At 44.4% G+C, this 16,993-nt stretch overlaps 1 protein-coding gene across 11 annotated transcripts in view; it reads left to right on the top strand.

Annotated features, from left to right (window-relative positions):
* Positions 1–16,993, top strand: part of cast (calpastatin) — a 285,310-nt gene that overhangs the window by 114,497 nt on the left and 153,820 nt on the right. For all 11 annotated transcript variants that reach the window (XM_038805226.1, XM_038805231.1, XM_038805234.1 and 8 more), the window contains 3 exons: positions 3,379–3,504; positions 4,741–4,821; positions 16,275–16,331. In XM_038805226.1, coding sequence (XP_038661154.1) covers positions 3,379–3,504; positions 4,741–4,821; positions 16,275–16,331 — 264 coding nt within the window. The remainder of the gene's footprint in view (positions 1–3,378; positions 3,505–4,740; positions 4,822–16,274; positions 16,332–16,993) is intronic.

Below are 16,993 nucleotides of genomic sequence, written 5' to 3'. Positions count from 1 at the left end.
TGGCAGAAGTGTCTGCCCTTTGGTTGGAGGAATGACTGTAACAGGTGAAAGGAGTAGTTGTGTATCGTGGAGGATGGGGACATGGGTGGTATCATACTGCTGATTGGGCAGGCTGTTATTTTTGTAATAGGCTGGTATATGTTAGCATTCTTGCTGCAGATTGATGGATTGTGCAGAATAGATGGTGATGTGTTTCTTGAGTAAGCGTAGCCAGATATCACTAATGGGGTAGTTTCCTACAATACCATAATGATCAACATTCAGTATTCATTTTATCATGGAAATGGAATAAAACATTTTGATTCCACATCTTGACATTTTCATTTTTAAAAAAAATTAGAGTATCCAATTCATTTTTTCCAATTAAGGGGCAATTTTAGTGTGGTCAATCCACTTAGCCTGCACATCGTTTGGGTTGTGGGGGCACGCGAACATGGGGAGAATGTGCAAACTCCACACAGACAGTGTCCCAGAGCCAGGATCGAACCTGGGACCTCGGCACTGTGAGGCATCAGGGCTAACCTTCTGCGCCACCCTGCTGCCCATCTTGACATTTTCATCACCAAGTCTCACACTAATACAAGAATAATAGACACTAAAATGATACAAAATTGCCATAAATTCACTCACACCAGCAGATACTTGAACTACCAATCTTTCCAATCTTTCAGAAAACAGTAAAGTTTCCTCCAACTTCATTAGGAGAGCCTACTCCATCAGTGACAAGAAACATCAACAACAAGAGCTTTACTATATTAAGTAAACACTTCAACTCTGGATTATCTTCATACAAGAGTAACATGCCCCTACCTTATACTTGCTCTATAACAACTACTTCCACTCAGACTAGAATCAGGTGACACCGTGGCTCGCCCAATGGCACCCGGGCACCTTGGCAGTGAGAGGTTGGTACTTTGACACTGCCAGTCGAGCAGGGGCACTGCCAGGGTGCCTGGGTGGCAATGCCAGGGTGCCTGGGTGCCAATGTGGCACTGCCAGCATCAGGGCCTGAGGGGGACCATACCAGTGAAAGGGGAAATGGGGATATGAAGTTGGGGGGAGGGGTGAAGGACAGGTATGATGGACCTCATACAGATTGGAGGGGTGGTGACGGGTGGAGGCCCTGAAAGGGGGGGGGGGGGGGGGGGAGGGCCCAAAAGTGGTGTGTGGGGAGGTCCTGAAAAAGGTGGTCCTCACTGACCCCATAGCAGGGTGTCCTCACTTTGTGAGGGGGGGGGGGGGAAATGTGGGTTAATACCCATGTGTGTGGGGGGTGATATTGCCTGTGGGTGGGTGGGGGGGGGGGGGGGGGGGGGGGGTGCGGCTGTGAGGGGCCCTGAAGCTCATTTAGAGATCTGGGCACCCATTCAAAATGGTGGTCTGATCTCCGAGGAACTTGTTTCACTCCCTATTGTTGAAAACATTTCTCAGTGTGAACTAGACTGAAAAGAAACTCTCCAAGGCCCAAAATCGTGACTGAAGTGTGGGTAAATGTCGATGTAGGTCTCACCCAAAATGCCAGCAAGAAACACCCTGTCAAACTCACCCAAAATGACAATTCAAATTTTTTTGGATAAATCTCGCTGAATGTCTTGAGTCCAGTATCACTCTTCATCGGAACTCTTCAGTGCTTTTGGGTGCACATGGTGTATTCAACTCCCATGCTCATTTCTGTTGCAGGCTGCACCATTATGGGTAGGTGGTCACATAGCATATGCAACACTGTAACAGACCAGTCGGCCACTCAAGCCTCCTCCCATCTTTCCTCATCTCAATCTATCATTGTAAACTTCTATTCCCTTCTCCCTCATACGTCTAGCTACCCTTCCACTGAAATGCATCTGTACTGTTCACCTCAGCAATGAGTTCCACCATTCTCTTTGGGTAAAGACATTTTTCTTTTGCATTCCCTATTGGATTTCTTGGTGACTGTTGTGTATAATGGCCTCTGATTATGCTCTTTGCCATAAGTGGGAATATTCCATTTGTTTCTAATGTATCAAAACTTTCTCAATTTTAAAGACCATATTACTTTATCCTTAGATGTCCTTTTCAAGAGAAAAAGTTAATTTTGAATAAAGCAAAGGGGATACTCACCTAAAGAAGTTGTCAATATCCTAGTTCAAAAGTGGTGTATTCCTAATTGTAGAATATAGGTAATGTTCACTGGTCTGGCATGAAAGGATTCATTGGCCTAGAAGTTTAAAGCCATGCTTGTTTTACTGTCACTGTAAATGCTTTGATATGGAGGGGTGAGCTACAAAGCCGGAGCAAGCAACTAGCATAATTCAGATACAGGAGAATAGGGATGAGAAAAATATCAGCCATGATTGAATGGCGGAGCAGACACAATGGGCTGAGTGGCATAATTCTGCTCCATGTCTTATGGTCTTATACTGCTGCTGGATGGAATTTCCCTATTTCTTAAGCATTGACTAGGTGACCACTCTGGTCCATAGACTTGGAGTCCTGGCTATGGATCAGCCTTGGGACTGACACTGATCCTTCTTGTTTTTCTCCTCATAGCTAAGGTTTTGGAATAGTTGGTTCCTGGGGCAATTTGAATATTTCTATTGCTTTAAACCTCATGTTTCTCAAGAAGACAATAAAAGCAATAAAAAAACAATAGGTAACAAAACTACCTTCCATCAAAACTCAAACAGCTGCCTTCTGTAATACTTGCCTGTATATATTGGTTGTTACTGCCTGGGCCACCACATCCCTTGGACTCTAAGAGAGGAATATGTGGCATAGCAGCAAAAAAGCAAACCCTAACCCTAACCTGCCTTCATTTTCACATAGCAGATGGGATAGTGGAGGGTGATACAGTCTGTTTCAGATGGGGATGAAATAAAATTATCTCACCAGTTTCTCAGGTTAGGAATTCAACATAATGTCTCCACTGTATTTCCTTCCATTGCTTGCCCAGGACAGACCAAAAATACCTTTAAACCCATGCCTTCAAGAATTTGGCTATGTTTGTTGGAAGAAGCAGATGACATTGAACATGTTGATTCTGAAAGGGCAGCCAAGGAAAAATCCATAAATGGTGGAGGGGCACAATGGCATTTGAACTTTAATCCAACGTATGTAAAGTACTGCACACAGGAAGAAAAACAAAACTTCATCAATGGTATTTCAGTAGCTAAGTTGAAAAGGAACTAAGGACCATAGCATATTGCAACCAATGTTAAATGCAACCCAAAAACTCAGACAGAGCATAAGTAGGCTGCCCATCTACCTGCCACCCATTTGTTTGCTACTTCGCAAGACAAATTTCATCTGGTTTGATAGAAAGACATATTTATCCCTTTATCGATTTTTTATCATGTTTGTTTCATGATTCTACTTTCAATGCTTTTGGAATCCTTTCTTCAGGACAAGGCTACATCTGGTCGCTCAGCAAAATCAAGTGGAGCCACTGGAGGGAAACCGCAACAAGCAAAAACCGCAGTGAGCCAACAAGACAAAATGGGCCTGGGATGGACCAAGACAGCTGAAGTGGTAATTTACAGTTGACATTTTAAGTAAAATCCATAGATTTGAAAAAAAATGATTACAAGCGTCCTGCTTTGCAAATGTCTTCTTTATTACTATCTTGTTCTTTCATTTCACTCCCTTCCATCACTTCCTGGCCAGCTTGCAGGTTTAAATGTCTGAAAGGAGAAAGGCACAAGAGTAAAGTTGTTCTAAAGTTCTCTCTCCCATGTCAAAATAATTTTTACAGTGGCGTCCAACAGCTGCTAGGGCCAAACTAAACATTGAAGTGGTGCGGGCTGGCTGTATGTAGCTTATAGTTCAAGGCCTGCTTGAACTTGTGCATTGGAAGCAACTGGATGATGCAATCTCTATACTTGTTTTCAGTGGTTACTTAATTTCCAGACCATTGTCTGTTAGGTTATTTCCTTGATATGTATGGGCTGCGTGAACATGAGTGCTGCATTTCCATCCATTACAACAGTGACTACACTTCATAAGTAGTTACTTGGTAGTACAGCGCTGATGTTGAAACTTTTCATTTTGCGCTTATCAGGAAAGGCACAGGAATGCCAAATTTCAAAGAGAGCAACTATTTATACTGCATGTGAAAGTACTTTATTTGCTATAAAACATCTTTTGGGATATCCTGAATGATGCTGAATAAAGGCAAGTTGTTTCTTTAAAGATGCTGCCCCAGTTGCCTGACTAATTTGAAAATGGCCTTAGATGTTCCAGTTTATACTCAGTAGCTGGCCCAGCTGGTTTTCAGACTCTAGGGTGGGAATTAGCTGAGGAGATCATTAAGAGTCCAGAAGTGCTGCCATCATGAAAGTTTGTATTTGCATTGCTGGGACTATTAGGCTGGGACTCAGAGGAGAGCAACCTATGGGATATCCGTAATCTAATTAAACCCCCTTTCCACATGGTCAACCAGCCTGCTTAGAATGAAGAAGATGATCCAGCCCCGAGCCTGTGTGGTCCCATTATGAGCATCTTTGAGAGATGCTATTACAAGTAGCACATTCCCATGCAGCAAATTATTTTTCCAATGAAGTGCTGTTTGTGGTAAGCAACTTTCTCTTGCTCTTCTGCTGCCCAGGAATACTTAGCCTGTACAGAGGAACAGGGGAGTAGGACCAATGGTCGGTCTTTCAACAAGTGCCAGCACATGTATGATGGGCTGAATGGCCTTCTCTGTGCTGCATGATTCTATGGCAGAGCATGGTCTACATTTTAAAAACATTTCTCCATTTTCTAAAGGATACAAAGGAAACGTCTCCTGCAAAATCTCCATCCGTATCGAGTACTTCAATTCAAAAAACTACTGATCCCAAACTTCAGGTATAAATGAATTTTATATTTCTGTTCACATACTGTAACTTTATTGAGAAAATGTAACGATTAAAAAAAACAACTTTTTCTTCAGAGCTAAGTTTGTCAACAACACAAATATAATTATATCCCGTTTCAGAAACTCCATGAAGTTGCCCGTTTTAATATTTCACTAAATCTGGCTGGTCTCCGAGTGTAATCCATAATCAAATAGAAATAACAATCAGCGACTATTTAGCTTTTTAATTGATATTTCCAATGAATGTTCGGACTGTCTTGGAAAAAATCGGTTGCATTTTGAACTGTCAGTTTGCACATTACAGTTAATTATTGAAATGAAAGTGTTTACTGGAACGTACAGTTGGAAACTGATTGGCAATGAATGACAATTCACTGTTAAACTATTTGATCTTTTTTCTTTCTAATTTTAAAATTTTTCCAATTAAGGAGCAATTTAGTGTGACCAATCCACCATCCTGCACATCTTTGGCTTGTGGGGGTGAGACCCACGCAGATACGGGGAGAATGTGCAAACTCCACAGGGACAGTGACCCAGGGCCGGGATCAAGCCTGGGTCCGTGTCGCTATGATGCAACAGTGCTAACCACTGTGCCACCATGCTGCCCCTTACTTCTGGAATTTAAGTAACTTTCTGCATTAGAAATTTGAATGATCCAGGGAAGCATGGTGGCGCAATGGTTAGCATTGCTGCCTCATGGCGCCGAGGTCTCAGGTTCGATCCTGGCTCTGGGTCACTCTTCGTGTGGAGTTTGCACATTCTCCCCGTGCTTGCGTGGGTTTCGCCCCCAAAACCCAATGATATGCAGGCTAGGTGGATTATGATGATTTTGCGGTATTTGTAACCTTTGTGCTCCCAAAAACGTGATCAGTTAAGGCTAAGTTGAGCTTTTATTGTGTTCAAAATTGCATATGTTCTGCTTCTAGTAAAGTCACCATAGTCCCAGATGACCACAAGCTGATATATCATCGAATTTACAGTGCAGAAGGAGGCCATTCGGCCCATTGAGTCTGCACCGGCTCTTTGAAAGAGCACACTACCCAAGCCCACATCTCCACCCTATCCCCATAACCCAGTAACCCCACCCAACACTCAGGGCAATTTTGAACACTAAGGGCAATTTAGCATGGCCAATCCACCTAACCTGCACATCTTTGGACTGTGGGAGGAAACCAGAACACCCGGAGGAAACCCACGCACACTGGGGGAGAACGTGCAGACTCTGCACAGAGAGTGAACCAAGCCGGGAATCGAACCTGGGACCCTGGAGGTGTGAAGCAATTGTGCTAACCGCCATGCTACCGTGCTGCTGTGGTGATTGAACCTGAGGATCACTAAACCTCAGACGAGGGGCAAGGTTGAGAAGGCAATAATCTCAGTCAATGCAGGAATGGAACCCATGTCTTTGGTCTTACTCTGCATCATGAACCAGCTGTCCAGCCACCTGAGCTAAACCAGCCCCTCTATCTGTTGGTATCAAGTCTTCAACAGGAAAGGAAGAAAGACATGGGAAGATTGCACAGCTCTCTCCAGAACCCCCTGCCAACTGCCCTGCAGGATCTGAGGGGGAAAAAAACATTGTTTCTCAAAGATGGGAGGAAGAGGCTGGCCTCTCTGTATAGGAGTGTGCGGGCTGAAAAATATGCTGTGGATGCTGGAAATCTGACACAAAGACAGAAAATGCTGGAAATACTCAGCTATTCAGGCAGCATCTTTGGAGAGAGAAACTAGTTAACCTCAAACTTGGCTGCAGTGCCCTAAGAGGTCTGATGGCCGCATGAAGATGGGAAAGATGGGTGACATTCCATCTTGAGGTGCCACGCCAAACACTTTGACTTCCTCAGCATTCTTCTGCACAGCACTACTCAGAGTAACGCACCGTACCACTCCATTCATTCCTCCCTCTCCATCGGAACAGGCAACACTGACTTTCACCGTCATTATTATGTCACCTCACACCTGGTACCCTGAAGGAGTATTTCACGTGCGTCTCCAAACCAGCTTTAACTAAAGGTGGAAGTGAGCGGGTTTCTGACATGCTGCCATTCTTTGTGGGATTTAAACTCTAGCTGCACCAAAGCCGGCCCCTCCCATAGAACATAGAACATAGAACACTACAGCGCAGTACGGGCCCTTCGGCCCTCGATGTTGCGCCGACCTGTGAAACCATCTGAAGCCTATCTGACCTACACTATTCCATTTTCATCCATATGTCTATCCAGTGACCACTTAAATGCCCTTAAAGTTGGCGAGTCTACTACTGTTGCAGGCAGGGCGTTCCACAACCCTACTACTCTCTGAGTAAAGAAACTGCCCCTGACATCTGTCCTATATCTATCACCCCTCAATTTAAAGCTATGTCCCCTCGTGTTGGTCATCACCATCCGAGGAAAAAGACTCTCACTGTCCACCCTATCTAACCCTCTGACTATCTTATATGTCTCTATTAAGTCACCTCTCAGCCTTCTCCTCTCTAACGAAAACAACCTCAATTCCCTGAGCCTTTCCTCGTAAGACCTTCCCTCCATACCAGGCAACATCCTCGTAAATCTCCTCTGAACCCTTTCCAAAGCTTCCACATCCTTCCTATAATGTGGTGACCAGAACTGCACGCAGTACTCCAGGTGCGGCCGCACCAGAGTTATGTACAGCTGCAGCATGACCTTGTGGTTCCGAAACTCAATCCCCCTGCTTATAAAGGCTAGCACACCATATGCCTTCTTAACAGCCCTATTAACCTGGGTGGCAACTTTCAGGGATTTATGTACTTGGATGCCGAGATCTCTCTGTTCATCTACACTACCAAGAATCTTGCCATTAGCTCAGTACTCTGCATTCCTGTTACTCCTTCCAAAGTGAACCACCTCACACTTTTCCGCATTAAACTCCATTTCCATCTCCAGTTAAAATTCAGCCCGCTATGAAGGGGCGTGGAGGGGGGGGGGGCACTTGGCTGCATATGAATGAGTAAGGTGGGTGACAGATTATTTACTGGGGTAGGATATATATTTAACTAGTTTTGTGTTGACAATAGCGAGAATAAGGAGACATTCAGATTTGCATCTCTGGCGACTTGCCACAGATACATGGGCCGTTTCTCCCCTTACCGGCGGGGTGGGGGGTCCCGGCGTGTTGGAGTGGCCAAGCCCTCACTTTGAGGGGCTAGACCCGCGCCGGAGTGGTTCCCGCTCTGCCGGCTGGTGTGAACGGCCTTTGGCGTCACGCCAGCCGGGGCCAAAAGGACTTCGCCGGCTGGCGTAAGTCCACGCATGCGCCGGAGCGTTAGCGGCTGCTGATGTCATCCCGGTGCATACGCAGGGGAGGGGATCTCTTCCGCTTCCGCCATGGTGAAGACCATGGCGAAGGCGGAAGAAAAAGAGTGCCCCCACGGCACAGGCCCGCCTGCCAATCGGTGGGCCCCGATCGTGGACCAGGCCACCGTGGGGGCAATCCCCGGGGTCAGGTCGCTCTGCGCCCCCCAAGGACCTCGGCGCCTGTCCGCGCCGCCTGCTCCCGTCAGTAAGGCAGGTGGTTTAATCCACGCCGACAGGAAAGGGTTGACAGCGGCGGGACTTCGGCCCATCGCGGGCCAGAGAATCACCGCGGGGGGCCCGCCGACCGGTGCGCGCAATTCCCGCCCCCGCTGAATCTCCAGTGGCGGAGAATTCGGGACACGGCAGGGGCAGGATTGACGCCGGCCCCGAGCAATTCTCCGACCCGGCGGGGGGTCAGTGAATCCCACCCATGGTGCCATCGATTGACCATACTTGCAATCCAAATGTCCCTGATTAACTAGGAACATTTATATAATTCCATCAATGTTCAGTTGATATACAAGTAAAGGTTCATGCAGTTCTGTAGTTCTGTGCCTGAGTTATCAGGAAGTGTCTTGATACTTTTATCCTGAGGGAGGACAGCATCACTTTCCTGTTTGTTCCTTGGATTAGCATCTACTAGATGAGGGAGTTCCATTCAAACATGGCTGATCACACCTCTGAGGAAACCCATCAATGAACAACAGATGTACTACAATGCAAAACATATGACAACCAGATGTATCAGCGAGCAAGGTGTGTTTCATGTGAATAGACGGGACAAAAGACACCCTTCAGTCCAACAATAATCACAGTGCACAACATAGTTGCTCAGCACCCTTAAGGATTCCAATGGAGAGGAGGAAGAGGAAGATGGGGGTCACCAACATCAGGCTGGCTAATCTCATTACTACTTGGGTTACCAGAGATACCCCAAAAGATGGAAGATTCGATAGTCACTGACATTGGACCATAGAAATATAGAAAATAGGAGCAGGATTAGGCCATCTGCCCCTTCAAGCCTACTCCACCGTGCAACATAATCATGGCTGATCCTCCATCTCAACACCATACTCCAGCGCTCTCTCCATACCCCTTGACACCTTTAGAGTCTAGAAATCTATTTCCTTCCATAACATATTCAGTGACTTGGCCACCACAGCCTTCTGTGGTAGAGAATTCCACAAGTTCACTGCCCCTAGAATGAAGAAATTTGTCCTCAACTCTGTCACAATATGTGGATTTGTAGAGTACATAATGGGTTAATGTAATGTTACTACTCTAGTCACTAGATGGTGCTATAGAGCAACCATATAAATATCACATGCCTCCTTGGCTTCTGGGAGAGCGTGGGAGAAAGCAGGAGAGCAAAAGAAGTAGAGACAGAGCAGGTGTGAGATAGCTTAACTGATAGCATAGTTTAGTGTTGTAGATGTGTCATGTAATCTTTGCTTAACTAATTCCTTGGTAATACGTTCAAATCTAATTCAGTGTTGTGCAATAAATTAATTTTTTGTTAGTTAAACACTGTTTGCTGTTCTTTGTTAACACTACAACCTTCACCATCCTGAAAGCACAAAAACAAAGAACACAATGTGGCACCAGGAGTGATTGCAAAAGGTTTAGTTAGATTAGCTGGAAGATCGTCGGAAAAAACAATTTGTTGAAAGAAAACAATATCTTCAATTAAAAAACGGTCACACTCCACAAGCCCATCGCATCTAAAAGCACACAGTGAAACAAAAGAGATGGAAGGTTTGCAGACTCCCAAACACTTCAAAACCTCTGGTAAACTAGATGTAAATTGGAGAAGCTTTAACCAACAATTTCAGTTGTAACTCTTGACTTCAGCTCTTGAGTCAGCCAGTGGCCAGCGCTGCTTCTCACTGTGGCTGGACCAGAAGCCATAGAACTGTTTAATGCATTTCATTTCGTAAATAGTGACGACAAGAAAAACTTTAATGCAGTAATGGAAAGGTTTGATCTGCATTATAAGGCTCAAATTAATGAAACATATGAAAGATATATGTTTAAAAAACAGGTACAAAAAGCAGGTGAATCGGTAGTACTTGCATTCAAATAAATATACATACAGGTACTGTATGAGAAATGTACAATAATGAACATCATTAAAAGTTACACATGAATTATATCAGTGTTTTACAGTTCATAAACTGAGAAAATCAGGTTTCTTTCTTGATCTCGTTGATCTTCTCAATCCAACTGTCAGTGAATCGGAATTTTCCGACTTCTGATTGATATTTGTATCAGGAAGTTGAGTATCAAATATCTGAAAAGATATTGTTCTTTTCTTATTGTGCGTGTGGTATGAATGGCGTAACTACTTTGTCCGAAAAATCGATTTGATTTCAGGTCGCAAATACCAACTATTCCAATTTGTTCTTTCTGGCATTAGCGCCATCATACCCGAACTTGGTATGGTCTGTGCTTTCACAAATGATATATTTTCTTCAAACAAGTCCTGCAGTCCCTTGCTCGGCTGCTATCTGGATTGCTTTCTAAACTGCATGGTGAACACTATTCACGATGCCCTATGCTGCTCTTGCTCATTGCTTTGTTTGGCCTCTTGTTCCACCCTGTAACCAATCACTATTTGTCGATGTACCATTTGTCAATGTTCTCTGTTGATTATTCTTTTGTCTACTATGTGCGTACTGTGTACTTCGGTACAAGTGACAATAAATCAAATCAAATCAAGTAGTCCCAACACTTTGTGGTCACTAAATTGCAATGCGTTGGTTAGTTGTTCTTTGGTTGCAAAGTTGTACCTTTGTATAAGTTCTGTTGTTCGGAGGTCATTCTTTGTGTTCTGAAGATCAGTTCCTTTTGGTTTATCTGATTCATCTTTGAGTTTTTTTAATATCAGGTCCCTTTGGATTATCTGAAGTATCTTTGAGCTCTTTGTGCGGCTCATCTGGAGTCAACCTCTGCAAGATGTCTTCATTTTCTTGTTGGCTGTTCACAATTGATGTGCTCTCCATTGATTTGTTCACTGTTGCACTTTCATTGTCAGCTTCAGCACAATCCAGCTGAGAAATTAACTCTGAGAGCTGTCAGTCTCGCCATTGTCCTGCAGAGCTCGTACGCTACTTGTGATCATGTCGTCACTAGTTGCAAATAAAGTAGATAGACCTTCATAGTCTTCCTCTTCTGGCTCATCATCTGATTTTCCACTCTCTGGTTCATATGGTCACTCGTGTTCAGCATCCCTGCCCAGTTTACGAGTTTGGAGAGGACTGTGTCCTCTGATGGGCACTATCCCTTCTACTACTCTCTGCTCATACACTCTAGTGTGAGTGATTCACCAAGTGATGCCCCACCAAACAAACAGGACCCACCAAAGAGTACATATCTGCTCTGGTTCGCATGAGACCTGTGATGCTGTAACCTCTGAAGGAATCGTTGACTTCAGATGTCACTGCTGATTTTGGTCATGTGATGGCCAGAGAGGAGAGAAGAAACAGATATGATTTAGTAACATGAATGCACAAGTGTTCAAATGCACATGGTTAAGGTGATCATATTTTATTTGGTAATGAATTCAAGTCACAAAGTTAGGAATAGGAAAAGGATATTTGGCTAATCAAACCAGAAATATTATTTTTTCCCTTACTTTCCAAAGTATTTTATCTTTGTTTCTCTAACTGCTGGATTTAAAACGGATTGAAACTGTTGAACGGTTGTTCAATTTTGATTAATCGTGTTTTCAAGTCTTATTTGAAATTTTCTCGATAAATTCAACACTGTGTATATAGCTATAGTAAGATACAGACTGTTATTAATAGTAGCATGGGGTTTGCAGATAAACCTATCTTGCCTCTGTAGCTATTTCCAATCACATTTGGTTTACATGGTCTACTGGAGTGAGAGGATGTCCAGCACTCCTGCATGAACTAACAGCTGTCATGAAATGACTTTGACGGAGGTCACCTGGAAAATGAAAACCATTACCTTTGATGGTATCATTTTCTAAGTTTGCATTTCAATATTGGAGGTTTGAGCATGTGTCTCCGTTCTTGAATACCTTTGAAATGGTTTAACAACATTGCACTGTTATCACAGTGTATGACAGAAGTTGAAGTCCTGGAATCTCTGTCAGCAGACGTCACTCCAGCTCAAATGCTCCACTGCAGACTCTCATTCTGCAGTTCCACCATCTATGCAGAGCAGATATAACTCCCAATATCCTAAACTGTTAGCATGAAAGCACTTGAAACATAAGGAAAGTTAGGAAGGTGGAGTAGGTTGGAATTTTTAAAGCTATGTTTTATATTTGATTTTCCAGTACGATTGAATGCTGTGAACCATATAACTCATTGCAGCTGCTGGAATGTGTCCAGCTTTGTTCACTGCAGACCCTCCCAACACTGGAATTTTTAAGCTTTCAAGCTTTCTTGCCCTCTTTCTCAACGATTAGCAGGAAACCTACTTTATACCTTCCATGCATATGAATCAACTCTGCCAACCCCAAGATGCTGAAGGTGAGTGGAGGTCTTGCCTCACTCTACGACCATATGAATAAGGGTGGGTGTAGGCCATTCGGCCCATCAAGCCTGCTCGGCCATTTAATAAGATCATGGTTGATCTGATAGTAGCCTCAAATCTCCATTCCACCTACCCCCAATAACCTATCATCCTCTTGTTTACCAAGAACCTATCCACCTCTGTCTTAAAAAATTCAAATACTCTGCTTCCTTGACCTTGACCTAAAGATTCATGATCCTTTGAGAGAAAAAATTGTGCCTCATCTCTTTTTTTAGATGGACACCCACTTATTTTTAAACAGTGACCGCTAGTTCTAGATTCTTCCACTAGAGGAAACAGCGTCTCCACATCCACCATGTCAAGACCCCACCAGGATTTTCAATACACTGCCTGAAATTTCTCTGGCAGTCCCCTGTGGCACTCAACTCCGTTTCTTTAACTTTGCTTCGACTCCATACCTCTTTCCCATCCATCACAGATAAATATCAGTGATGGGAGCGGGGGACAGGCTCAAGGTCAGAGTTCCTTGCAGTTACTCTCCAGAAGTGCTGACTAAAAGCTGGTAATAGGTGCAGGATACTAGGAGTAAGGAACCAAAGTTTCTTCATGGAGAAAGAGGGCAGAGGATTTGTTTTCCCCTTTTGATTCCATCTGTGCATCCCTCACCATTCCTACCGGTGCTGTGATGGCATTTTCACCAGCATTTTATTTTCTCACTGTGTTGGGTGCCCTTTCAATGGTCGGAATCTTGGGTTGTCTACCTGGCAAATGTAATGATTGAGAGATGTAGATGTTTCACCAATGTCGGAACATTGACAGGGATAAGTCCAGGAATTACTGATACAAAGAGGAGAATCTGTTGTATTTATTTTGCAGAGGATCACTGTGGGATCTTCATTCCCTTTATCAAGATCAAATCCTAAAATTGTAACTGTAAATCTTGCAAAAGCACTTATTCATATCTCGGAATTCAAAAATATTGTCATTTGATTACTAAGCTATTTCTTTAATGGAAAAATGCATAATACGTCAAATAAAAACAATAAGCTTTACTTTCTATTATAATCCTAATAGTGAAGTGTAAACACAATCAGTTACTATCATCGTCCATGTTATAAACTACATTGGACTACAGTAAATCTCCAACAACAACATTGAATTTATATAGTGCCTCGAATCTTACGTGACTGCTTGGAGACAGTGGACTGGTCCATATTTAAGAACTCAGCGACTAACTTAAATGAGTATGTCACCACCGTCACAGACTTCATCAGCAAATGTGTGGACGACTGCGTGCCAAAGAAAGCAGTACGTACGTTCCCCAACCGGAAACCATGGCTCAACCGCGAGATTGACTCCCTACTGAAGGACAGATCTGAGGCGTTCAAGGCAGACGACCCTGCCCTATACAAGAAATCCAGGTACGTCCTCCGCAAAGCCATCCGAGATGCCAAGAGAGAATATCAAACTAAGCTAGAGTCACAGACAGACTCTCGGCGGTTGTGGCAAGGACTAAGCAACATAACGGGCTACAAAGCGAAGCCGAGCAGTATCTCTGGCAGCAGTGCACCCCTCCCCGATGAACTTAACGCATTCTATGCTCGGTTTGAGCAGGTAACCAACAACCCGCTATCGAGTGCCCCAGCAACCCATAATTCACCCATACCCACCATCACAGTTTCCGAAGTCAGATCGGCCTTCCTGAAAGTGAACCCACGGAAGGCGATGGGCCCGGACGGGATCCCTGGTCGTGCACTCAGAACCTGCGCGGACCAGCTGGCAGAGGTTTTCACAGACATCTTTAACCTATCCCTACTCCACTCCGAGGTCCCCACCTGCTTCAAGAAGACCACCATCATACCGGTACCAAAGAAGAACCAGGCAACGTGCCTCAATGACTACCGCCCGGTGGCCCTGACGTCAGTTGTAATGAAGTGCTTTGAGAGGCTGATCATGAAGCGCATCACCTCCATACTCCCGGAACGCCTTGACCCACTTCAATTCGCATACCGTCGCAACCGGTCCACATCAGACGCCATTTCCCTGGCCCTACACTCATTCCTGGAGCATCTCGAAAACAAGGACTCCTACATCAGACTCTTATTTATTGACTACAGCTCCGCCTTCAACACCATAATACCAGCCAAGCTCATATCAAAGCTCCAAAACCTAGGACTTGGCTCTCCACTCTGCAACTGGATCCTTGACTTTCTGACCAACAGACCACAGTCAGTAAGAATGAACACCAACACCTCCTCCACAATAGTCCTCAACACCGGTGCCCCGCAAGGCTGCGTACTTAGCCCCCTACTCTACTCCCTGTACACACACGACTGCATGGCAAAACTTGGTTCCAACTCCATCTACAAGTTTGCTGACGATACGACCATAGTGGGCCGGATCTCGAACAACGATGAGTCTGAATACAGGAGGGAGATAGAGAACTTAGTGGAGTGGTGCAACGACAACAATCTCTCCCTTAATGCCAGCAAAACTAAAGAGCTGGTCATCGACTTAAGGAAGCATAGTACTGTACACACCCCTGTCAGCATCAACGGAGCCGAGGTAGAGATGGTGAGCAGTTTCAAATTCCTAGGGGTGCACATCACCAAAAATCTATCCTGATCCACTCATGTTGACGCTATCACCAAGAAAGCTTTACTTCCTCAGGAAACTAAGGAAATTTGGCATGTCCACATTAACCCTTACCAACTTTTACAGATGCACTATAGAGAGCATCCTCTCGGGCTGCATCACAGCCTGATATGGCAACTGCTCGGCCCAGGACCGCAAGGAACTTCAGAGAGTCGTGAATACCGCCCAGTCCATCACACGAACCTGCCTCCCATCCATTGATTCCATCTACACCTCCCGCTGCCGGGGGAAAGCAGGCAGCATAATCAAGGATCCCTCCCACCCGGCTTACTCACTTTTCCAACTTCTTCCATCGGGCAGGAGATTCAGAAGTCTGAGAACACGGACGAACAGACTCAAAAACAGCTTCTTCCCCACTGTCACCAGACTCCTAAATGACCCTTTTATGGACTGTCCTCATTAACACTACACCCTGTCTGCTTCATCCGATGCCAATGCTTATGTAGTTACATTGTATATCTTGTGTTGCCCTATTATGTATTCTCATGTATTTTCTTGAATTCTGTTCAATTCCCTTTTCTTCCCATGTACTGAATGATCTGTTGAGCTGCTTGCAGAAAAATACTTTTCACTGTACCTCGGTACACGTGACAATAAACAAATCCAATCCAATCCAATAATGCCCCAAAATGTGTCACAGGAAAATAACAAAACATGGCCCCGAGCCACAAAAGACAAAACATGATATTGGGGCAGATGACTAAAAACTTTGTGTGGTAACTTGAGACCACAAAGAAGTTAGTCAAATGTGTTGTTTTAAAGAAGGAACTTCTTTATATAAATAAAGGCAGCTCGCCACCACCTTCTGAAGGACAATAAAAATGCTTGCCTCACCTGTGATGCCCACATCCCAGAAAATAACTATTTAAAAAGCATATGGGTTTTTAGGTGATGCAAGTTAAGGTAGTTTTCAAAACTTTACATAGTCCAATAAAAGAAAATAAAAACCAATTTTCTATCTTGTAAAGGCACCTGTGAAAGCTTCAACAGCAGCCTCGGTTTCTGCGGGTAAAAGTGACGCAAAGGTAAGTGAAAAAAAAGACTAAAATGTGAAATGTATGAATTTGTTTCAGAGCAGAAACTGACCTATAAATTATGGGTCTTTATCAGTTCATTTCAGTGCACAATCGTCTGAGACAAAAGGTTATGGGCCTGGGCGGGATTGTCCATCCCGCCAGCCCCATTTTCCAGTGTGGCACACCCCTGTTGGCAGCGGGATCCTCCGTTCCGACAGCCGGCCAATAGGGTTTCTCATTGGGACTATCCCACGCCATCGGGAAACCCATGGGCATGGGTGCGTTGCCAGGGAAGCGGAGGATCCTGCTGATGGAGAATCCAGCAGTATGACTGAGCCTCACTGCAGCCTCTCATCACCTGAACTAACCTAATGTTGTCTTTCAGTAGTGTAATAAAGAAAAGCCCAGTCTGCCGATTCAAATGGATGCAGCATTCCTGTGGCACTATGTAAGAAGAGCAGTGGGTTCTCCTGTGTATTGTCTAATATTCTCCTTAAGTTGCATGGGTGTGCTGCTTTGCAACAATCAGGAATGTGTCACACAGAATAAATAGGCCATGCACAAGCAGCGTTCACTTTAAAAAGCGCATGTGCATGGCTTTGTGTTAATCTTAAAGGGATCATGCAGTGCATGTAACTGGCTGAGCACAAGAGACAGTAGTTAGAGGTAAC

Source organism: Scyliorhinus canicula, chromosome 8, assembly GCF_902713615.1.
Source record: "Scyliorhinus canicula chromosome 8, sScyCan1.1, whole genome shotgun sequence".
NCBI lineage: Eukaryota > Metazoa > Chordata > Chondrichthyes > Carcharhiniformes > Scyliorhinidae > Scyliorhinus > Scyliorhinus canicula.
The sequence above is the reverse complement of the archived record's forward strand: the minus strand, read 5'-3'. Positions and strand labels throughout refer to the sequence as shown.